The sequence below is a fragment of the Brachypodium distachyon genome, chromosome 3 (genome assembly GCF_000005505.3).
Source record: "Brachypodium distachyon strain Bd21 chromosome 3, Brachypodium_distachyon_v3.0, whole genome shotgun sequence".
Taxonomy (NCBI): Eukaryota; Viridiplantae; Streptophyta; class Magnoliopsida; order Poales; family Poaceae; genus Brachypodium; species Brachypodium distachyon.
Window position 1 is genome coordinate 31,473,217 of NC_016133.3, and position 25,605 is coordinate 31,498,821.

Genomic DNA, 25,605 nt, shown 5'->3' on the forward strand with positions numbered 1-25,605 from the left:
TGCTATCTCCTTAATGTACCATAGCATAATGTTTTTTTTACCGGAAACTGTTGCGGAGGCCCCAACAGCACGTTTCATAAAATAAAAGGTAATGTACAATATATACAAGGAAAGAATAATGCTTGAGCCACTGCACAACCCTATATCATCCTAGAAAGGATGAATAATTCCATTCTTTAGTGCCATGGACATGGGAGGGAAAGGGAAATTATTCCCATCCCAGCCAACAAAAAAATGGGACGCAAAACCCAACCTATCTAGGAAAGAATAAAGATTTACATGGCACGACTGGACTGCAAGAATAGAGTAGAAAGGAAACCCTATGTTGAATTTACAACATCGATGAGGAAGAATACAGAGATATATGCTGTAGATCAGCAGAATATGCTGAGCGAATGAACAGGCCGCATCTTTGAGGGCTTATCGGCTCCTCAAGAATTGGAAAGCAGGGACCGCAACGAGTTCCGACGGTGGGGCTACGTTCTGAAATTCCTTGACATCCATAGAATCTGCTATCTCCTCAAGTGATATCGGCATGCTGCGATGCAAACACAAAAAACCCAGTGTTAGCATGTCCTTAAAGCATAGGACATGGTAAAAAATAGCATGTACCTTATTTCATCATCCAATAAAAAGGTGCTGTCTGAAGTACTATGGCTCGATTCCTCTGTCATCAATGTTCTCATCTCGTCAAGAACCTACAATGAAGAGACAAATTAATGAGCTCTCAGTTACCTACTTTATGTTTTATAAATGGGCAAAAGGTCAATTAAGAACAGAAAACCAAGAAAACAAGGGGCGAAATGTGTGTGTATATGTGTGTATATATAGACACACTCTTTTGGAATGGTATTGAATACATTTATAACATTGGAGTGGCACTTCATCGAAATGCAAACTTTGACAACAACACCTAGCTAGGTTTCCGTGATATATGTTTCGCAGAAATGGTACTTCATATTCTATTTATTTCAAAATATAAGGCCTATAGTTTTTTTTTCAATTATCTTTCACGATATGGGACTTGCACATAGAATTATTAACCTTCCTCTGATTTGCCCTCATTTATGTCTTGTCTCTCATCGTCATTTATTTCCTATTTGAAGACAATAACACCATGGAAGTGGTATGATGTAATTTTCCTCTACAATTAATGGCTTATATGCCTTTACAAAAATAGAGGGTGGGAATACATCCTAGTTGCATATGAAGTACTCCCTCCGTCCAACAAAGGATGTCTCAACTTTGACTAAATTTGAATGCATACATACACTAAGTCATGTCTAGATACATTCAAATTTTGAGAAACTTGAGACATCCTTTGTTGGACAGGGAGTAGAATATTTCGTGCTTACATATTTGACTAATTTTCACGAGTTCACAAATCGCAGACTCTGATATTACAACCTAGGTGGTTATCTACATTAAGGTGCAGGGGGAGGAATTGGTAGCAAGATGTAAAACAGTTTGGATGGAGTACCAGTGTACCACCACAAGAAGCATGTGCAGGTTGTGATGAGGTTCAGAAAGTATGGCACTTTAGAAAGTAGGAATTCGACACAGAAATTTGGGTAAACATGGGAACCAATGGGGAATTATTTTTATATAGGTAACCGTGACACATTCAGTGAACAAAGAAGGCTAACTCTCGTGGATATCATTAAACGTGGAGGTAGAAGACTTTATAGAGTTACCTCTTCAGATACACTCTCTGTATTATATTTGTCATCCCAGTACTGAGTGCATATTTTGTACAGCTGTTGGACACTGAGTACCTGCATAATACAAGAGTAGATGCAATGTTCAATTATATGTTTCCATGCATACAGCATGTGCATGCCTCACTATCCCCCTCTCTCCCCAACCCACACACGCACATGCAGAGGAAGGTAAATAGCTTACCGGGCAGAGATCATGAACTATCTCATCATATGAAATCCTGAATTTCTTGAATATAACCTGCATCAACAGCACGAATATACACATTGACTATTTAGTATTCATATTGCGGACTTCAAGCAAGACATGGAACACAACATACAAATATTCACTGGCATTTCAGCTTTAGAAAAGAAAGCTACATGAAAGGAAACTAAATCCGCATTGTTTTTTTTTCTTCAAACCTGATCAAGCAGATAAGATTTAACACAGTACGGTAATAGGGTTGCTGGCCAGGGCATATAGATTTCTGTCGACATACTGGGTTTATGGTGCCCTTATGTAGTATTTTGAATTTGGTTTGCACAAGCTTAAAAAATGCTCCAGGAGCAATATAGATATGAATACTTTTTTCAACAAATGATACTTTGAAAACTTCGCATCAGTTTTGTAGATAGATTAGTATGTTAGTATGGTGCAGATCTTCGTTTGGTTCATGGTTGGCTGCCACTGCTGGTGGTATGTGCTGTTACGCTTGTGCCTTCTTTGGCATTCTTCTTCTAATACACAATGGTACACATTTAGATGCATGTTCAAGAGAAAAAAAAAACATTACATCAGCTTACAGAGAACACCACGCAATTATTTAAACACAATCTATTACGTGAGTATGAAACATTGATATCTTTTTTTTCTTCAACTAAATAAAGCAAATTTAGTTCCATTCTACATAACTAAGTATACTGTTCAATCCCTAATATATTCAGGAACAGTATAAATATCAACATATTGGATTCTCTGACCACCTAAGAACAACTGGATTCAATCGCTAGTGTGTTTTACACAGACGATATAATCATTGAAAGTAAACATCATCTCTTGATATATCTTTTATAGTTTCCAGACTTCAGCTTTTGCATTAGTTCCACCACATGATATATGCAACTTGGGGGCAATATATTTAAGGATAGGAAATAACAGTACATAGGAACTGGTCTAGTAATCAGTGGATCTAAAATAAAAGCACATGTGATGCAACGTACCAAGAAACCAACAGCTTGCCTTATGTGCCTGAGTTCATCCAATGCAGATCCTGCATACTGTTAGAATTTAACAGTTAGGTGAGAGCAGTGAAAAAATGGAATATAAACATTGAAATATTGACAAAAAGCTTGTAACTAACAACATTATTGGATTACTGTCAACAATCCAGCAGTACTACTACTAGACGCTCAGATATATGTGCTGTCTCGTATGTTTACCTCTGGCTTTACTTCACCACACCAAACCTCCAGTTGTGCCAACCCTTGTTTTACATATTCTCCATTGCTAAAAGAGCAACACTCATGGCGTACAAGAAGACTGCAGATTTGACAGAACAACCAATTTATACTTTGGGGGGAAATGGAAACGCTAATGCTAGAATCACAGGCAATTACCTATTGAAAAGTTGAGCGTTGATAAATGAGAAAAGCTGGGTAAATATCTTCCGGATAAAAATGGCAGGAACCTAAAATTTCAAGAGACGTTCAGACTACTATCCAGTAGTTGTAGGGAAGGTATGTAGAATAGTAATTAACACTTACACAGTTTTCTCGCAAGATATTCAAAAGTTCATTCAAATTGTCGACTATCGCCTGCCAATAGCTACCTTGATTTGAAAATGAACGCCCCCTCGGCAAAGTTGATGACCCAAATGAATGCCCTCTTACCATGCTGGCTTTCATGATTCTTGGGACCTACAGTTCCAACATAGTCCAAAAATCAACCCTAAAAGGTAAAAATGAAACTTTCCAAGAACTTGCTGGCAAAGGAATCTATTATATACTAGGAGAATAATAAAGGGTTCCTGAGGCAAGACTCTACAGCATCCAAATTATTCAGACAATTAGATCTTATAGTTAACAGTCAAGATTTAATGAGGGGGGTATATTTGATGGGCTAGCGGTCAAACCTCAAAATGGTTTAAGGCCCACATAGGCCGCATAAGTTACGGTTAGTGGTAAGCAAATATTTATTTGTATGCTGCCGAACCCAACATACTCTATTGGGCAATCAATATGTTATGAACTCTCAACTTTATTTTTTGTTCTTTTTCTTCAGAAATCATTCATGAGAATATTAAGTAGTAAGTCAAGCTCCATTCATCACAATCTATATTTTTGCAAGAACAAGTTATTGACGGGTACTTGAAGAACTATAATTGTACACACAAATTTTGTGTACAGATGTGATATATAAATACAATGTATGATCAGCCGTCTCAGGTAGTGACCTGCGGCAGCTGTGAACTTTAATTCCAGATACGATCAATCGGTTTGATCGACCAGTCAGCTCGTGATCTATGCTTTAATTTTGGATCACAATCTAAAACGGGATAAAAAATAAAAGGTTGTCTCTCATGTTGAAACGATGACTTGACTCGATGATGAGGGACAGTAGAGAAGACCAAAATAAAATAAAAGTCGAAGTCAGATCTCTCAAGGCTTCTACACACTTCTACTATATTCTAAGTAACTTGTCTTTTAGTCATAGGTGTTGTGGTAGTTTCTAGAGTGTTCTACTATAAGTTGTAACTAGGATATTTTCCTAGCTTTGAGTAGTGTTCCCTAGAAGTTTCTAGTTATAAGTAGAGCTAAGTAGTGCAAGCTCTTGAGGCCTATAAATAGAGGTCCACACCTCTATCTTGGGGCAGACTATGTACCACTACCTATCTATCAATAAAGAGCACTTTATGTTCTTTGTCTTAGATCTTGGATTAGATCTTGTGTGTTAAGAGTTTGGATTAAACTCTTGGCAGTTCCCCGCCCCTAGAGCGATATCTAGCGCAGCACGTTGAAGTGGTTCCTTCAACATTTGTGCTATTTATATTATAGCAGCAAGGTGGAGTTGCTCCTCCACAACTTTGTGCTGCATCACTCGATATACTTCCATACTTCTAGGTGTGGCGACATTGGTTATTTCTACTTTTCTAGGAGTACCGGTGTTGATTAATTATTCCTTTATAACGACCAATCGTGCTCATGACCTCTAAACTTTATTCGAGTGTCAGCTCACTCAGCCAAGCACATTATGTCAGCTCACTCGGCCAAGCGGTCTACTGTGACCCGAGTTTAATTTCTTATACTGGTCTAATATCATGTATAAATGACAAACATCTATCATTGATCTAGTGTACTTGCAAATAGTATAGCAATAACATCTTTGTGAGCCAAAAAACTAAAGATGGTTAAAGATGTTTCCTGCGCAATTCATATCTACATGGACCAAAAAAGTTTTTTTTAAGAAACTGTAGGAGAGGCTCCGACAGTGATTATACTAAAAGAAAATATGTACAAATATCCACAACTACAAGGAAAGGGAGGGAACCCCCAGGACACAAGGCACAGTACAGTACACACAGAAACAACGAGGAGTTAAGTTACATTGTCAACAAACCTCAGCCAGTCAGAAATAGCAAGTCTAAGAGGCTCCTTAAGCCTAGGGTAATGACACATTAATGCCTGCCTGAAGCAACTAAACCAGCGACTAACAGAAGGGTGACCTTATCGAAGACTAGACCATTGCGTTGCTTCCAGATATGCCAAGCGGCGCAAGTGAAAACCAATAATATAAAGTTGATTAAAGATGTTTCCCCCATAATTGCCCAGGACAACGTGCTAGTTGAGACAGTAAAACATTGGATGCAAAACCTAGTCAACAAATAATAGGGCTCAGTAAAACAAAGACATGCATCATGGATAACATTCCATTCATTCAAAGTAACCTGACTAGTTGTGAATGTGCAATATCAGATTTTCTTACTGCTGATTCAATTGATGATTTGATGTATGAGATTAGCCGACCCAGACCACATGATAAAGCAAGATACCTGAATAGCATGCAAGAGCAATGAAGATAGTTCTTTCTTCACATTATCACGGATCATTCCATATAAGCCTTCCACAAATGCTGCAAGTTGCTGCTTGAAAAGAAAAGCAGGATACTTGGCCTCAATTTGGCGCACCAGGTCCATATCGACAGTGATGGTGGAAGAACGGAACACCTGACCACATAATACCAGCAGAATAACACAATCATCAAGTACTGACCAACCATCTGATCACGGAAAGAAGTAAAACAGTAGTGCAGACCATGCCATACCAAGAGTCAGGACACATCATTTGTTACTCCCTCCGATCTACTAACTTTGTACTAAATCCCCGACACTTGTAATCAATCGGAGGGAGTACAAATCATGCCATGCCAAGAGTCAGGATACATCATTTCTTACTCGTATCAAAAGCAATACATACGCATTAACCGAGAAACCTATATTATTATGCGCATACCATCACAAAGATGCATAATTAGGAAAATATTATCCAGGATGAGGATGGCCTAATTAATTCTATGGAATAATTCTAACGGAAAACCAATGACAATATCCATGTTGTTAATTTCAATACTCTCCATGAAAATCTAGATACTTTTTGTCTATATATCAGAGATTCAGACATCAAATTTGAAAGAATCTTACTGTACTAAAACATCTTTCATAGAAGCACAGGGAGTAGTAACTATTCTGTCACCAAGATTGCACTCAAGACCTATCATCCACAATTAATTATTTGCCACTCCCTCAGTAATTGACTTCCATAATAATGTTGCCGAAACAAATCTACCAGTATCATTTCACCAGGTCGATTCTTTTTAAACAAAATAGGGGCCATTGGATATATGATGGTCAAATGTTTCTTACAAGTATATTTCTAAATTGAACAGAATAAGTATTGATCGTATAAAACACATAGAACTCCAAATTCCAAGGACTTCCAGGTCTATATGATGAATCTGCAGTTCCTAAAGTAAGCAATGGAACATACCATCCTCCCAAGGAACGATGACTGAGGCTGTGGTCTTTTCCGTGGAGTGGTTCCAGATGAACCAACAGCTTTTAGGCTCTTTTGTAGTATAATCAATAAAGTCGATGAGTTCGAAAGCCAGTATGCAAGATCCTCGTTGCTATCATGATTCTGAAATGCATATGATGCCATGCCTTTAAGAACATATTGATTAAACTGATAGATATGTACTGGGAACAAAGTTCTTGCGAAACAAGTCACTGTTAAAAATAAATAGGATCAACAGAATCAGAGGATACCTGCATTGCAGAACCAAAAATTTGAATAAGCCTATCAAAAACAGATGTTTTTTCTGTTTCGAAGATCTTCCAATGAACAAGACATTTGTATATGGTTATTGCAGCAACAGGCTTTCCTTCGCTAAAGCCGACATTCTCAGCAACACAATCTATAAGTGCATCGACACTCTCCTGCAGCAAAATAAAAATGTAAGGGTGAAGCCAATCATCAAAAGATACTTATAACTTCACTAGATAATTCAAATATTTAAATATAAGAAATTCAATATACATGCTGCCTCTCGAAAAAGGATGCCCTTGGTTGTGCTAAGTTCCCATAATCCTTGGGTGCTCGAGGGGTGCCATGGGGTGTCTGGGTAGAAATGACCAATTTAGATTCAAACATAAGAACATACAGTGTAATGATTTAATATATTGTATAAGATAATTGCTTCTGACCATCTGTTCCTCACTGTGTGGGCTGCCATTAGTCAAGTTCTGTCAAAGGTGGAAGGTGATTTAAGTATGTCAGTAATTAAAAGGTACAAAAAACACAGATATAAATGAAAAAAAAAACAAATGCCAGCAGACCTATGTTTATGCTCAAACACTTGATATAAAAATTCACAAGTGCTATCAAGGAACAAGGCTGGGATAGAGTGGTAGAGCAGATTAGACATATAGAGACCACATACAGATTTAGGAGATGTATTTTCCGGTATTGTTCTCACAGGCGTACGCAACAGCGCCTGCTGCCGGAGAAGTTGATTTTCAGCTTCCATATTAGTCATCTTTTCTTGAAAACTGCCGGCCACACAGTAGAAAAAACACTATGTAAGGTTATTGGCAAATGAACACATGCAAAATATTTATCAAGATGGGGGTAACCTGAGCATTGTGTTGGTCAGCCCATTTATCTTTGACTCTGCATCTATGGCTTTCTTTAGCAACTCTTCTCTGGCATTCTTCATCTCTTCAAACTTTTGTTCTGTTTCATCAATTTTTGTCTCGAGAGATACCACCAACGTCTACAAATATTTGAAGAAATGTTTTAGTTATTCGCTAGGCTAGGAATGTCACATATGGATATGAATGAGTGAAATGAAATTGATAATGTCATTAGTTTTTTTTTCTCGAACACACATGAAAATGTGTGTCATTTTGCATTAGAAGGAGAACGCCAAGAAGGCACAGAACTTACACGAAAACAACACAAGAAAAGAAAATTCAAAACACCACTCTACACCAAGCTGCCAGCCAAAACAACAAGAGAGGCAAAAGAAGGAAAATAAAACTACTCTACAACTATCCAGCCAAGGACTCCAGTCATACAACACATTCAATCAGCATAACTCACATGTCGAGTTAGCTTTCCTTCAAGTAAATGGCACATGGAAAGGATGAGTACTTTATTATGGTCCTTTATTAGATACTATTGAATAAGTTAGGACAGTTTCTCTCATGCCAAGTGTTCAGTTAGTCAATAAAAATATGGGTGTATGAAGCCATGCTGAGGTCGAAACATAATTGGAGAAAGAATGCATGTATTCATACAAGCACCCAGCAGATTGGATACTTGAAGAATGGATCCAAAGTCTAACAATTTTCAATTGATTATTTTAATTAGGTAGTGCATTGTTTTTCTCAGTTTCTCACTGTAACTACTGAAGCTACTAAGTCAATTTTACACCAGTGATATTCAAGCCTAATACATGACTTCTGCCCAAAAAAAATGTAAGGATTTTGTTGGTTCCAACAATATAGTTTTGCATGTGTAATATGTTGATAAAAAAAATCCAGAGATAATCTTCATTGTAACCTAGCAATCTACAATATTAGCATACTGGAATGTTTTCTACACTGGTCATGGTAGCAGCACCATTACCATACTTTCTGTCATGCAAGGTAGTGCCTTTAATCCATTCCTCAGCACATATATTAGCCTAACATTTGCATTTTACTCACAGTGAAGAGTCTTCCAATTTACCATGAGAGTGCGCAGACTGACTAAAGTAATGAATCTATTGCAGTAAAGATAAAAACGATCATATCATATTCACCTTAAGCTTCTCATTTTCAGCAGTGAGCTCATCAACAAGAGTTGTATCAGCATGGATCTCTGGTACCAAGGCAGCTTTCTCCCATGCTGTTTTTGCATTTTCCTGTTCCCTTTTTAATAGATCTTTTGTCTCCTTGGACTGCAATTGCAGTTCTTGCACTTTTTGTTGCAACTTCCTATTTTCTTGTGTCTTGGCTTCTTCCATGTCAGTCTGCAGGGAAGCAAAATGCGTAAGGCACTTGCATACAAATGAAAAAAAAAACTAGATTGGACGTTCATTGCAATGAAGTTGTGCCAACAGTAATCTCCATTTTACAAAGTTAAACATTTACTTTAACTATTGCGTATTAGGTTTACCAGATAAATGTAAATTTTCAGTTTTGTCCTATATTGTATAGTATAGACAGTTGGTCGACATAGTGCGATTATGAGTTCGAAATTAAGAACAATCATAACCAAGATCTGCACATCAGATGCAAAACAGTTGCCAGAATAAAGTATCATTATAAAAGAATAATTGATGTTCGCTCCCAAATGGACTAGAAGAACCTATGTCCCTTTAGCAATTCACATTAAACATATGACGACAATCACAATTTGTAAACACCAATTTAAATGCATTTAAGTGACAAGCAGCTGCATTAAGCCAATAATTTGAACAGCTAGCGGAGATGTAAAAGTCAGTAATGATTAATATGGTCATGCAACACAACATTACATAGCTACAGAAGTTAAAATAATGTTCATGCAGCATATGGTGTTTTTGAAACCATATTAACTTCAAGGGAAAAAGAAAAGTCCACTTGGCTCCCTGATGTTTGGAGAAAAGTCAACATAACCACCTGAATTTTTAAACCAGGTGTCCTGCCCCCCCCCCCCCCCCCCCCCAATCTTTACAAAACCGTTCAAATAACCCCCAACGTCTCTTCTCCTCCCTTCTTTTAATTTCTATTTTCAAGCTGTGTCAGTGAGGCACTTTGTCTATTTGATAAGTCCGGACATGTCATACACTCACGTGCAACGTGGGCAAACCTACAAGGTGGCTTATTGAAGGGTTTTTGTGAAGATAAAGGGGCAGGACACCTGGTTTCAAATTCAAGGGGTTGTGTACTTGTGTTGACTTGGCTCCAAATCTCAGGGGCTCAAAGTGGACATTTTCCTAAATTGCAAGACCGTAAATTCCTGTAATTCAGTAGTTTACCCTCATGCGTTTCTCCAGTTGCAACCGCCAAGTGAGCTCCTCAACTTGCTTCTCCAACTTATTCTTGGCAGCTTGCAGGGCACCACTTTCCTTTGCAGCCTGAAAGTAATAAAAAAAAGGCAAGAAATCAATGGACCAAAGTACCTTAACCAAATAGCACTGTACTGAACACTTATCTATGCGCTTATTGGTGATCCAGAATTCCAGAACTGTGACAGCTGTGGACTTATGGCATTAAGCAAGCTTGTAGATGAAAGAGTTTAGGAACAATTCTGATGCTAGCATGGTCATATTATATTTATCTATAGGAACAAAGCTAGAACAAATTTTTGGAGAAGATTCAAGATAGGTTAACGAAGCTATAAGTTGAACCAACACTCCTGAGGTTTCCAACTTTTGACGAAGTTCGAATTCCTGAAACCAACACCAATTTACAACGGGTAGTGACAGCATGGCATGTTGTTAGAGATAAATCTGGACGGAGTTTATACCAAAACTTGAAACACCATTACATGGTCGATAATTGACCTCTTATGGATAGACATTATTGGCAATTCTAGTGTGACAGACTAATAAATAATCAAATAATACTGCAACAATAGGCCATAGAGACAGGGAGAAAGAGAGCCAGGACATAAGTTCTTACCATTTTAAGTTTCCTAAGTTCTCTTCTGGCCACCCTTCCTCTCCAAGCACATTGCGTTGTGATCGCTGCCTTCTTTAAGCCCATATACCGTGAGCTTGCTAAATCACTACGGCAGCAACTCTGCGGTGGAAGAAATCATTCAGATTGAGGTTAAGATAATATAACATATATGGAGTGAAGGGTGAAATATAAGAAAGGGAGATGCATATGCGAATGCTTCAATATAGCACCCAGTTAGATACACACTTGAAGAAGTAGAGATACTATACAATGATGTGGCAGTTATGAAAAATGGCACCAAGGTTTATTTTTTAACTTAAACAAAAGAACCATGATTCTTGCATTTTACTAACTATTGTTCCATCTAACAATGTTGATCATCATACATTAATAAGATTTGGTTGCATCATATAATGTGCAAGAGTACCCATTTGGACAAAGTTATAGACTTATGTTTATACAGCTTGGCATTTGACATATCAACTAAGTATGCAAGTTTCGTTGGGAGTACGAGTGCCATCAATGCAACTTAAGATCACCAACATTATGATCTAAAAAATTTACCAATAGAAAAAGATCACATGAGTTTGAGTAGGAAAATATAAATATTGACCCTTCTATTCTGCACACCTTATTCCCCAAGCATTTCATGGAAACATAAATGAGAACCAAAAACACACCTGAATAATCACTGCGGCTTTTGTTTGCTGACGGAAATGCAGTTCCCTGCGAGCAGCCATACCACGCAGACCTGATTGAATGGTAGTCGATGCAGAACATATATCTCTGTAGTTTTTCCTTGCAAAGTGCATACGATAATAGGTCTGAATTTTTAATGAAGCAGCCTTCCTACGGAGGTCTTCATAATGAAATCTTGCAATTTGCCCTTCAGTTGTCACAGCTCAGAAGTCATTATCTCCACATAAAAATCAGACAAGACAAATATTATACGTTTTGCAGTAAAAATTAATGTACCTCTGCATATTGCCTGAAGCTGAGTAGAAGACATTCGTAACTCAATGAAATTTCTGCGAGCCAGGTATGAACGAACTTTTCTCTGAATTTTGCTAGCAGAACAGTTCAAGACCTCTGTTCTCCGAGCATCTAATTCAGCCATCTGACCAGCACGCAGAAACACTTTCGTCTTCCCTATCTGTAGATCAGACATTAGACCTTAAGATAAACCAAAAGGAACGAAAGCAACATCAGCATTAGAAGTTTAGTACTACAGAAGACATAACTTGTTCTGATAGGATGAAGATATTGCGTCAAACTTGCTATCCCTCCTATTAATAATTCTGATGGATGTATTGACAAAACGTGTGTGAGACTCTGTCGTCTTGTTCTGTTGATACAAGCTTTTTGGAAAGAATTGGTAATATTTTTCCAGTAGTACCAAATGAGATTGTGTGTCTGAATTATCTTTGGACAAGTCTACCTAGCCATCTAAACTAACTAAAATGATCACTGCTTCAAAAGAGTAACTTCTATGATGGAACAACATAGTATGTGCAACATATACCATTCTCTATTATTTTAGGCTTTTGAATTACCTTGAATAAAGGCTGAATACACAAGCATACATATAGGGACCAAGCAAGATACAACTTAAACTGCTTATCTGACTTGGCATATTTACAACAGTGCAGGAACAAGAAATAAATTGCACGCCTTGACATTACAGGAAAATGTTTGAGAAGCCAAAGAAAGGATATGGATTAAACTGAACACACCAATCACTCGTTTCAGTACTAAGTAGTTACCTGATAACCTGTGAGATTTACTTTCTCAAGGAGCATGTTTGTAGCAGTAACTTCATCATAACTGCAAACAATGATCAATTAGTTTAGACCCCTAAACAAAAATAAGAAGCTTCAAAAACTCAAATCAAAATACTCTAGACTTACCTTTCACCAAGAACTTCTGGTAGTAAAATACCAAATCGATCAACAAATTCGTCAAATGTCCGCCTTGTCGGATATCCTAGACAACTTATTCTTATTGCCTCTAGTACTCCCTGTTTACAGAACATAACACTGTCACTCTTGAAAAGCTAGTGCCTAGAAAACTGCATAAAGCACATGACAGTGACAGCGTCGATTTATGTACTGGCATACTGCCACCATGTCCACATTGCAGAATGACCACATTTTCTAATATTCTTGTGTTCACTAATTACTATGTTACACATCACATGATTGACCTCATATGAGTTCAAGAGAATGAAATTTGACTATTTGAGCAGCTTTCGTCTATAGTGGATATGGTGCAATTTGCGTTGCTGGACTCCGGTAATATAGCTGAGAACGGTACAATTTCTTACCCCGCATCGAAGTTGCTGGAGAACATTACTGTTCTCAAAAATTGCTGGCTTCAGAACATTGTTGGGCTTTATGCAGCGCATGTAATGTGGTTCTGTTGTGCTGAGAGTTTCCAACAAAGCTTGTAATTGTTGCTGTTATATTACAGAAAAAGATTATATGAGTTGTGACAACAAAGCTATAAAAAAATTTATGGCTCAAATGAAACAATGACTTATTTTACCTTAAAGCTTGAACCTATTGATGTGAACTTTGTGGATTTTGTTGATTCTTCGGAAGGAGGAAAAAGACTTGATACAAATGGGCATCTAGAAGCATGCAACAAATCTTGATGCTCATTTACAGCATAATCTATGTTCTTATCTAAGAATAGATCCGTTTGATATGTAACCTACAGAAGAAGAAAGTTCTTATAGCATAAGTGTGCGAGTCTCAACTGCAGAAATGCACATGTGGTGGCACCAGCTTGCCCAACAGATTAATGCATTTCCAGTGTAGATGTACAGTTTATATTTTGTATGCTAGTAGGATTGTTTTGGATAAGTTTTTTCAACGACATTGAGTGTATGCAAGCTGAGGTCCAAGCAAAAAGAGATGAAGGCATACTACAAACTGTCATCAACTGTCCGTTAAACTTTACTGTCCGTAAATACTAAACAATTACTCAGTACTGACCAATTAAACTTCAAAAGTTACCATGTTATTGATTTTTTTTAATACATTTAGCATGTTATTCATTAAAAATAGTCCATCGGATGCTACACTCGAAACTTCTTCCACAGCCCATTAAGCCTTTGGAGTTCGACTTGATACATTCTCATTTAACCAATGTTTAAAATACATAATCACATTATATAGAATAGAACTATTTTTATTTGTGGTTGTTTCTCAATTGCTTAGAGCTTCAGCGAAGTTTCTTGGCAAAACATAATCAACATTCAGCAAGCATAACCTGGTATAGGCTGAGATGTCCATTGAGCTGACACTATCATGAATACATAGGCAGAACCAAGCCATCATGTGTTCTACACATAATTATTTATTCAGTAGGACAGGCTTAAGAAATATGCCACTTACATTCCCTGCATAGTGATGAATAGTGAAATCAGACCGTGAAAATTTTGGCCTACTGAAGTGCGGATTGTCCTTAAATTTTTGATATAGCTTCTCAGCAAATATTTCATGGTTCGAATTTCGTAACATGCTGAAGCATAAAATAAGGTATGTTAGAGAGGTTCGGAATAATAATCAAACAGAAAGGGAAGCTACACTGTCACTTGTACATACCAAGTCTCATCCAGTAGAGAAATTATTCCCCCTGGTTTCTGCATGGCAAGAAATATGAAATCAGACATGAATTTCATATCAAGCTCACTGGAAATAAATTACTGAATTCTATGTAGTCACAAGATATGCACGGAACTCAAACAGTCTAGTCTGTTTACTAACTTTGACTAAATGATAATTTCACATTCTTTTTTGGTTTTCTACGTGGAGCCTATGAAAGTAAAAAAGAGTAATAATTGGTCCGATGTAGTTCAAAGAGGCTGCAGATTAGTGTGTGCCTAGAACACACTATATCAATATAGCAAAAGAGTCATATTGGTGATAAAGAAGGCGCTGCAACAAACACCGAATGGGCCAAATGGGTGGGACATACACAAAAAGTATGATAAAACTACAAATAACACCCAGAGACAGAAACTACACAACTACAGTGGTTCAACTAGTACGCTTAACATTTCACCTTCTCAATGAGATCAAGAATCTCTTGGTTGTCCACAAACTGAATGTAACTCCAATCGATTTCTTCCTTTGTATATTCTTCTTGCTCCATCTTAAAAACATGCTGCTCATAAAAAATATGTAGAATTTATACAAATTCTTATTTGACCATAATAGTATGTAGAAGGTAGAACATTTGTATCACTTAGACTTCCATTCTCTAACCTGATTAAAGTGTTGCTGGAGCTTCTCATTAGTTAAGTTGATGCAAAACTGCTCGAAGCTGAAGCACAGAGAAATATCAACATAAAGAAGGTATCATCTCTAATTATTTCCTAATTTTCATTTCATATTCACGTGCTCTCACAAGTTTTGCCTGAGGCACATGTGGCTTATCTAAGCATACAGTTCCCCTCCATTACTAAATGCAAGTCATTTCTTAAATTTTTGGTCTTCAATGCAAACTTTTCAGCATGGTTTAAAAAAGAATGCAAATGTAATTTCCGATATCAATCTAATGGCGTTAATTTTCATCTACCAGTTTATGTTGGACACATTAGAAGTTCCGTGGGAAATACAGAAAAGTCATCATCTTTATAAACATCATGTGAAAACTAGCAACATTGTGGGCATATCTCGAAACTCAATTTACAGGTTGTTGGGTTGTGCTTACTTTTTAAGCTGCTGTGGAAAAAGTGACAAAAAAATGTACTGCTCTATTGAGTAAATCAAATTAAGTGTACACAAATTCAGTTAACCAATGATTGTCCTCCGCTCACATGTTTTGAAATACAAAAATCATATCCTTTTGTAGAATCATAAAGAAAAGGCAGGCAGTCAAAACACCACGTCATTTAAAAGCAGCTCCATCCAAGGAGACGTGAGTCATAAGTCATCTATTATTATATCCTGCACTGAATAGTGCTTCAAGGCTAAATGTCGGTCTTAAACTGATAGTGCGACAAACAAATTGGTGCATGCTGACCATCTACCACCTTAGCATATGGTACTTGTAAGAAGTACAACAGTCAAGAGTAATATTCTTTTTCTCCAAAAATTTGAATCAAACAGAAGTTACTACATTCTCTTGTGCACACAATGGACAGCCCTTGGCGAGGCTATCAGCTGCCATCAAATTAATTACCCAATAAGCGACATCCATAAAGTCTAACCAATGTGATGGTAAAAAGTTTCAGTTTCCTAATATAGGTGCACCAGCCAGTGATTAGCTCTCTGTAGGAGTACCAATACCATACTAGCAGCCCATATTGTTGTGCAGTTGCTACTATCATTTATAGAACATCCATGTAACTGCCAAAGATGAGAGCATGTAACTTGCAAGCTAATTTCATACACATGACATCCCCATTCATGCCAGCCACATGATGCGATATCCCCATTCATGTCAGTCACATGATGTTCATTGTTTAGTTTCCATTAAGCTTTTCTACTTGGGACCCTGGGGGCAATTTCTGAGAGTAAAAACCATTACTCAAACCTTCGTCATGTTTCTTCTAAATCTTGCCAGTTACTTATTTTCAAAATATGATTCTGATACTGTATGTTTGGGCTATTTGCTTGCAGATACAAATCATTGCATCTTCTTCTTTATTTTTACATAATGGCTATTTTATTTGGTGGAATAAGCCAAGTTTCACTGCTTTGCAGAGGTGCAACTTAAGCAATGAAGTTTCTTCATACATTGAAGCTCCTGCTGTACTGAAACCCAAAGAGTAAAGTGAATACTTCTCAGCGGCGAACATTCTAGTTTATTTTACTTTTTAACCTATTCATCTGCTCCAGTAACTTCCCTCCAAAAAGGTGAAATCGGAAACTCAACTTCAGATAAAGTACCTAGTCACCAAAAGCCAATAAAAAAATATTTCAAACAAGACGTTCCTCAAAGATATGCTGATAACATATTTCTAGTTGAAAAGGCAGAATGTGTGCCTATGTCTTCTAAGTACATTAAGATCTTCTGTCTAGAATACGCCCCAAATCACGCATCTTTTGTATTAGTAGAAAATACCAACAAGGCTCAAGTATAACACCACACAAGTTGGTCACAACCCAACACAACAAAAACAAACAAACCCAATAGAAGCAACCAACAAAGTAAAAGAGAAACAAAACAAAACTGCAGCCAAACATGTGGCCAAGGACCAGAACTTGGCCCTGTCAGCTGGCCAAGTACAATACGTTTGACTAGGCTTAACTTGTGGCTTTTGACTTTTGTCTTCTAAGCCAAAACGCGCCTATATGTGCTTTAGGTTTTGGCCTATACCATCGTGTAACAATATCCAGTCAAAAGCCCAAAAGCCAAAGCCAACTTCAAAGCTTATAAGCCAAAATTCAAAAGCCACAAGTTAAGCCTAACCAAACAGGGCCTAAGGCTATGTTTGGGATCGTGGTGGACTGTAATAATCTAACCAGATTTTTGCTCTTTTACCGTTTGACTAACCATTTTTTTATTTTTCTAGTTCTGTAGCTATTTTTCTACGGTAGATTATAAATAAATTCAGCACAACATTGTCAGCAATCACAGACTGAGCCTAACACAAGACATGCAAAAGCATACCACTTAAGTACCTGTTTGTTTTGAAACTTTCAAATCCATAAATATCCAACACACCAATCAAAAGCTTTGAAGTAGGATCCTGTCCAATTGAGGTATTGATCTTATTCACAAGCCTAAAGAACAGAAATATAGTTGTCAGACTGTCAGTTATCTTTCTGTGTAATGGAAGTGACATAAATATACAGCAACATGACAACTACCTTCTAGACTAGTGTGTGTTTCGAAACTTACCAATCAAACAAACGGGAGTAAACAATTCTGGCCAGTGCATCTCTACTAAGTGCTGCTCCCCGTGAATCTAAGTTTCTTACAATACTCTCGCCCCGTGTTACCATAACACGCTTACACAAAGATTCCTCAAGAGACTTTTCATCACACCTGCAGCATGTTGCCAAGTTCATGCCATGTCAAAAGATGTCTGGGAAATATTTTGGATAGAACCCTAGAAAGGAGTAGTACATGAAAAGCTCGGCAGCTGTCCTGAGATGGAATTGGGATTTTTCATCTTTGGGTACTGAAGAATCTGCTTCGCTCCCTTCTGAAAAATCCACATTACCTAGATGAAGAATAGCAGCTACAACTCTGAATATTGCATCCTGCAAGGTATGCAACAGAAGTCCTAAGCAAACTGTAAGGGAAGCCTCGACAGTCAAATTCAAGTGCAAGAGGAATTGAACTCAGGTGGTTGGACTTTATGTCCACTCCCCCACCCAAGTGAGCTAGGATCACTTCCTCCACTTTGGGATTACCTGCTCATCCGAACTAATGCCTACAATTTCCATAGCTCTTCTGGTTGCTATATATTCTGAAGAGTCATCCATTCCATCAAGCTTAATGCAGTTAGACTGATTGAGATAGTGAAATGATGCGGCATCTCCCAATTTATATCTCTCACGGTCCTGAAACACCAATATCGAGTAAAGGAAATGAGAAGCAATACCAACACAGTGTATTACATGTCTTATGCTTGCCATTCAACATCTGAAGAAGTTTAGCAACTATTCCTACAGATCAAGTAACCAACTCGACTATCCAAGTGTTAGTTCCCAGTAATTTATAGCATGGTATCTCTGATTACACAAATTACATATATAAGTATATAATGTTTATACCCAATTTACAATTTTCCCTTAAACATGTTGTCCAGAAAGATATGTGTTGTATTTATTTATTTATTGAAATAAAACTGTAGGGGAGTCCCCCACAGTAAAAATTTATTAAAACATAGTAGAAATATTCGCAAGAAAGCTGTACACAGGGGAATAATATACACAGCGGGGAGAAAGCTGCTTATGTGGGCAGAAACCAGCCATGAAACTATACAAGGAGCCAGATCAGGCTTAAGCTAAAGGAAAGAAGAAGAAGGTCCCTTTTGATCAAATGGCACCATGAGGATAGGGAGAGGCTAATGTCATAAAAGAAATCCTTGCATTGCTCCCAACTGTGCCAGACCGCAGTGACGAAGGCATCTCTGAAAAACGGCTTGTTAAAGCTAGACTTGGCTTCTGATAAGAGAGTCCCATGATCAGAGGAGGTGGTGAAATGTATGCCAATAGCGTTCCAACAGGTTTTACTAAAGGGACAACGCCAGAAAAGGTGACCGTGGTCTTCCAGAACTCCAAGGCCGCAAAGGACGCAATACTGAGTATCTCCAGTGAAGAAGCCTAAGAAGCAAGTCTTTGGTATTAAATTAAGCCTGTGGTTAAAAAGAAGCCAAGCAAAGGCTTTGAGCTTGTTGGAGCATTTAGATTTCCATATCAATTCAGAGCACGAGACTGTTGAATATGATCGAAGGAGCTGGCATAGATATGTTTAGAGGAGTAAACATTCCCCCATTGGAAAAATCATATGTCCTTATCTTGGCTGATGTGCAAGGGACTGATGATGGACCTGAAGCTCAAAAATTCATCAACAGCTTGAGCCGATGAAAGAGATCAAGAAGATCCCCACATTAAAGCACATCTCTGACCGAGCAAAGAGGATCCAGGGCAAAGGAGTGCAAACGAGGGGAAAAAACAGATTTAATAATGCGCCAAGGGTCCGACGAAAACAAGGCAGTGGGCAGTGGCCTCTGAGCCAACTTAGAAGGAGGCAGGGGTGGTGGCGCAGTTTGCTAGCGTGTAGGTCTCATAGCTAAACTTGGCAGGAGGCAATGCGCCTGAAATGGTTAGACAGGTTACAGATGTCCCTCCACCAAAAGGACCCTTCAGGACGAAAGGATTTAGGGAGCATCACCATTCCCATATCTTCTCCAAATAAGCTAAACCCACAAAATCTCAAGCATGTTAAAGAATTTGAACAAGAATTTCATAAGCAGAGAGTCATTCTGAGCCGAGAGATTAGAGATGCCTAAAGGCCCACTGTATCTGGGCATGCAAACTTTATCCCAAGTAACCAGCGACTTTGGATGATCCAAGAGCCAATTTCCCCGAAGACAAATGCTACAGGGTTTGTCAATCATACCTGTAACCCCTCTGGCAATTAGAGAGTGCACATGTAGAAGGTGGCGAGGGCCGACATAACAGCCTCGGTGAGAGTGATACAACCACCGTGGGATTAAAGGGAGGAGCAAGAGGCAAGACGATGTGGTCAATGTGCAGAGCAAAATCACGGTCTGGAAAGTGGAAAAATCCAAGGGAAGGCCAAGGTAAGTGAAAGGGAAAGAGGAGTTTTGGCAGCCAAGGGTACCTGCCAAGAGGGAAGCTTTATCATCAGAGATGTTATTGGAAGGAGGCAGATTTTCTGTAACTGACATTAAGCCCGGTGGACTGACCATAGGTCTCCAGGATCCCTTTAAGACAACAAAGTTGACGGGTAGATGCTTGCATGATGATCAGAGTATCGTTAGCGTATTGAATAATCAGGAAATCGGAGTTGGGAATGGGATTAGGCAGGCCAAGAAGACCCAGCAATTGAGCACGATTGATGGACTTGAGGGGGTCAGTAGCTAATCAGGAAATCTTTTCAAAATCGAGCTCAAGGACAATGATCTCCTTCTTGGCGTGATGACATTGATGAAGATGCTCAAAGCTCCAAGCAAGGCAATCTTGGATAGTGCGAGTTTTGATGAAGCCGTATTGATTACGGTGAACAATGTCACTAATCTTCTGGAGGGGATCGGCCCAAAGTAAATGGCTCACAATATCTGTGTTTTGATGTGTTGTATTTTAAGTACTCCCTCCATTCCAAAATACAACTCATATAGATTTGTGCACTTGGACCAAGACAGCCCTCGTTTCTAGTGACTGACCACTCATATTGGGTTAATAATAAATGGACGTGACTAGTTATTGGCCGGGTGCGGGTACCAAGAGAAAAATGAGGTGTATTGTGGAACAAATGAAAAAAAATCTATACACGTTGTATTGTGGAATGGAGGGAAAGATGGCTTCACAATATGCTGCCGTTGATACCTTAAAGTTATCCGTTTTATAGCATGAATCATATCTTTGTCATAAAAGTGCCCCTTCTTTTGGCATATCAGAAAGTAGAAAAGATAGTAAGTGAAAAGGAAAGCAGATTTTTTGCAGCCAAGGATACCCGCCAAGAGGGAAGCTTTATCATCAGAGATGTTGATTGGGAGGAGGCAAGATTTTCTGTAATTGACACAAAACCCGTGGACTGACCATAGGTCTCGAGGATCCCTTTATGACAAAGAAGTTGACGGGAGCAAGCTTGCATGATGATCAGAGTACCGTCAGCGTATTGAATACTTGGGAAGTCAGAGTCGGGAATGGGAATAAGCAGACCCAGCAAGTGAGCACGACTAATGATGGACTGGAGGAGGTCAGCAGCTAAAATGAAGAGAAGGTGGGATGGGGGTCACCCTGACGAACACCCCTTTTGCAGTGAAAAATCTTGCCGGGGACACCATTGAGAAGCAACAAAGAGGTACCAGAGTTGAGGATAGCAGAGATCGAAGATATCCATTTGTCGTCAAAACCAAAGCTTCTGAGCATATGAGTAATGGCCACATGCTCAATAGTATCAAAAGCCTTTTCAAAATCGCGCTTAAGGACATTGATCTCCTTCTTGGAATGATAACATTGAAGAAGATACTCAAAGCTCCAAGCAAGACAATCTTGGATGGTATGAGTTTTGATGAAGCCATATTGATTACAATGAACAATGTCAATAATAATCTTCAGGAGGCGATTGGCCAAAAGTAGATGGCTTCACAACATCTGAGTTTTGATGTGTTGTATACTTGTATTTTAAGTAGATGGCTTCACAATATGATGCCCTAGATACCTTAAAGTTATCCGTTTTATAGCATGAATCATATCTTTGCCACAAAAGCCTTTTCTTTTGGCATATTAGAAAGTACGAAGTAGAAAAGATAGTAATCCACAAACTGTAGTTACAAACTCATTCAAGAATTTAATTGTACTAGCCATGTTACCTCTGGTGGTGCAGCACATAGCATGTAAAAGCAATGATAGTTCCTTTCTGGGTCAGATATTTGACAGACCCGAGATCTTTCCAAAAGGTAAGTCCTTATGGCAGCTCCTGAGATTTTCCCATTCTGATCAAACTGAAGCTCAACAAATTTACCGAATCGACTGCATTATGAGATAAGAAAATGCGCTGAGAGAAATTCAAATTTCTGCTAAATGAACAAATATTACCAAGAAAAACAATGATGAAAGAATAAAATCATAGTTCTGTTGAAGTTCATTACCTCGAGTTATTATTCCTGACAGTTTTTGCATTTCCAAATGCCTCGAGAACAGGATTGGACTGTGTCAATCAACAAGGTATATTAGAAAACATAAGTCTGTGATACGACATTATTTTTAATGAATGACACAAATCATGCTGTCCTGAAGAATGAAGTGTTTGATTACAAATAATCCAAATGATAGCTCATAATCCACATATCCACTATTTCATGGTTGTTCAACACGAAAAAAGTGGTAACAGAAAGCACTAATGACGATCTTACCTCCAGCACTTGTTGCTGCACTGACCTTCCACCAGATTCAACTTTGCCACCCATAAAAGCAAGATATTGCATAAGCATTTTAGTGCTTTCTGTCTTACCAGCTCCACTTTCGCCACTCACCAATATGGCTTGGCTGATACCATAGTTCATCATAAGCCTGCACCATGGGAATTTAAGATATTTATATACGAATTCAAGCATAAAAAACTCAAAAGCTCTTTGCTTGCTGAAAGCGCACCTATATGCACGGTCTGCAATGGCAAAAGGATGGGGACTCAGCTCACCAAATTCGGCTCCTTTGTACATTCCCATCATGTGATCATTATACAGGTGAGGAAGTCTTTGAAATGGATTTACAGCTATTAAAATGTTCCCAGTATAAGTCTGGAAAAACAGTTTGATCAATTAATTAGGTCAGCATGTTGACAAATTAACAATTTAATTCGTTAGAGCAAAACATAGAACTTGAACAGTGTTGATAAGTTCCAAATTGCAGAAATGCAGATCTAGAAACAATAAATAGTAAACGCAGGTGAAATATCAAGGCAACAAAGTAAGAAAAGATAAGAACTAACAATCGTACGGGAGGTGCAAATTCATCAAGTAATTCAACTATCAACCAAGAGAACATGTGTGCATTTTGCAAGTGTCAATACAACCTATAAATCATAGGAGTAAAGTATGGATATGACTCAAAGAACGCATGAATGAAATAGCATAAGGGCTGATATGCTGCAGCGATCAACTCACATATATTTCATTCATTCCATATCTGGACTTCAAGTTTCGGAGTACTCCTGGTTCATGTAGATAAGCTAGCCTTGTCATATCCTCAACACCACAGCGTTTCACTTCTACATCCTTAGGATAGACACTTGACACATTGGCAGTAACCTGTAGTTAGAATATAAACTTGGCATTAAGTGCATGAATTTTGAATTTCATTTATCATTCTTTGATTACAGTCAAAAGCTACATGCATCAGATATTGGCACTAACAAATCTGCAGCTGCAACCTAAATAATGGTTGACTGAGATAAAAAAAATCTCAAGGAGAAAATAGTGTAATAGTCCTAGTAAAGAATGAGCGGAAATGACCCAAAAGGCCAAAACATTTGGTATACATACATTCATAAATGTTACTTTTGGAGAAAGAAAAGAATAAAAGTTATCAACAAACTGGGAACAGACCTTCTTCCCAGAAGTGCAGTTTACAGTTAAATTGTCCCCATTGACCTCCTCCACCAGCCCATCAATCCAAGCCACATCAGCATCCTCAACCCAAACATGAGAACCCACTGTAAAGCGGGCAATGGATCCCTGCAATAGAATTTCCATAAATACACCAAGATGGTAATGGCATTGAAGCCATTTAACCAATGATATTGTACTGACTGAAATAAAACTGGAAAAACAACGTAGTAATACTCGTTCTGTAATCATGACCCCTGGATGTTACAGCTTACAAGTAGAATATCAAGACATGCAACTAGTAATTACAAAATAGACAAGAGAGATTATAAAATCCTGATTTTGTTATTGATTCTAGCTCACTAATATCATATAAGCCCGATATCAGGTTCCATTAGGAACAATTTCCCCACAAAGAATCCTGATTTCAGCTAAATGCAACTGTACCCATAACACTCAACTACTCCCTCCGTCCCAAAATAAGTGAAGTAGTAAACTATAGAAAATTGGAGTATAAAACAGCTATGGGGATTTGTTACTTGTTGAGGTTGCTGAAATACCAGTTCTACTTGGGCGGTATTGTGGTTGTTTTGCACTGCTCTTTTTTTCTCAGCACTTGCAGTCTGGGTTTAAGTTATACGAGTTAATATTCCAGTTGGTATCAGAGCTTCTTGGGATGCCTGTATGGCCATCTGGGCATCGTTGAGCTGATGAGTCGAGGCCCATGGAAATGTTGGCTAGTATTAGCATGTGCTAGGATTCTGGTGCAATGTGGCGATTTTTCGTTAGACTTGACACCATGAGCATATGCAAGTGTTACACACTTACACATGGTTGAATCTGTATTTGCAGAATGTGGAGTTTGAACGACCAATGTGTGCGAAGCTTAGTCATCAGTAATCAGTTACTCATTGATCAAACCTTTCAGTGCTACACTGAACCTACTATCGTGTATCAGATTCAACGTTTCAGTTGTACACTGAACCTAATCAACTGTTTTTAGGACATCACAGCTTAAAACCCAGAAAATTCATGCCAAACCCAGAAAACGTTTCAGTTGCTTGGTCAGACTGTCAGACAATGAAGTATATATATCAGAGAAATGCGCTTTGGGAGCATTCTCAGATTCTCCCTCTTGAAACACAGTACAATCTTAGACTCGTTGTAACCGGATTGTCCAAACCATCGTCGAATCCCGATCCCGCCCGGTTGATCCAGATCGGGGTTCGAGTTCGTTCCTCTGATCCGCTGGCCGATTCACCATGGACGTAACACAAAACAGAAGCAACCTACCATGGTACCGTCGAGTTCGTCGTCAGTATCGCCGTTGCATCATGCTGTCGCTGTCGCCGCTGGATCACCGTCCTGCCGCCATTGACGTGGTCGTTGACGGGAGGGCGCGGCAGGAAGATCAGCAGGGAGGCGCGCAGCTCGCTGGGAGGAGCAGGAAGGAGACGGCGCGCGAGGAGGAGGAGTAGGTGGGGGAGGAGCGCCCGGGGTGGACGGACCACGGCGGCGGCGGCGGCGGCGGCGAGGTTGGGTGTAGAGAGCCAGAGAGGAGACGACGACTGAGGCCGGTCGTGACAGGCTCGTTTTTTTTTTTTTTGGTTACGATGAGTAACGTGCAACGAACTGGCAGATGACGACGCGGCCAATCAGAAGGGAGGTCTTTGGGCTGGTTCCCCGTGGGCCCCCGCCCGTCAGCTTCTTTTTCACTTGGTCGATGGAGCATGTGCAGCGGCGACCGAGTCGTTTGGCTCAACAGTTTAGCAATGTGGTTCGCTGTACACGCAACCCGGCCGAGCTCGATCTTTCACACGTGTGCTTCTTCGGCGGTAGACCGTCGAAGTATCGAAGATGCATGATGGACTGCACGGCCATGTGTAAAAGGGGAGTCGTCAAACAGCACCGAGTGCACTGGTTAACTCGTTTTTCTTAC

The 25,605-nt window shown here is 38.8% G+C and overlaps 1 protein-coding gene and 1 long non-coding RNA gene across 3 annotated transcripts; both read right to left on the reverse strand.

Annotated features, from left to right (window-relative positions):
* Window positions 1-10: 10 nt before the first annotated feature.
* On the reverse strand, window positions 11-25,275 carry LOC100822132 (myosin-8). 2 transcript variants are annotated; one of them, XM_010236554.3, is made up of 39 exons: window positions 24,960-25,274; window positions 23,667-23,795; window positions 23,226-23,369; window positions 22,714-22,859; window positions 22,476-22,632; window positions 22,212-22,270; window positions 21,933-22,092; window positions 18,280-18,429; window positions 17,990-18,126; window positions 17,762-17,908; window positions 17,542-17,643; window positions 15,178-15,235; window positions 14,975-15,076; window positions 14,515-14,552; window positions 14,305-14,431; window positions 13,451-13,618; window positions 13,230-13,361; window positions 12,814-12,923; window positions 12,670-12,730; window positions 11,882-12,059; window positions 11,587-11,792; window positions 10,907-11,026; window positions 10,261-10,359; window positions 9,061-9,270; window positions 7,889-8,028; window positions 7,696-7,804; window positions 7,460-7,498; window positions 7,293-7,373; window positions 7,022-7,192; window positions 6,744-6,893; window positions 5,750-5,923; window positions 3,465-3,617; window positions 3,318-3,388; window positions 3,141-3,240; window positions 2,922-2,978; window positions 1,903-1,959; window positions 1,695-1,775; window positions 613-698; window positions 11-538 (listed from the first exon to the last, which is right to left on the reverse strand). In XM_010236554.3, the coding sequence occupies exons 1-39, from the start codon at window positions 24,960-24,962 to the stop codon at window positions 421-423; spliced, it is 4,530 nt and encodes a 1,509-aa protein (XP_010234856.1). In that variant the 5' UTR covers window positions 24,963-25,274; the 3' UTR covers window positions 11-420. The 2 variants fall into 2 exon arrangements, with proteins under 2 accessions (XP_010234856.1, XP_024316983.1); XM_024461215.1 differs by lacking the exons at window positions 11-538; window positions 613-698; window positions 1,695-1,775; window positions 1,903-1,959 and adding an exon at window positions 2,284-2,438 and having other exon boundaries at window positions 24,960-25,275.
* LOC112271602 lies at window positions 5,150-5,754 on the reverse strand. Its single transcript, XR_002964878.1, has 2 exons — window positions 5,683-5,754; window positions 5,150-5,570 (listed from the first exon to the last, which is right to left on the reverse strand). It is a non-coding gene; the product is annotated as an uncharacterized LOC112271602 (long non-coding RNA).
* Window positions 25,276-25,605: the final 330 nt, after the last annotated feature.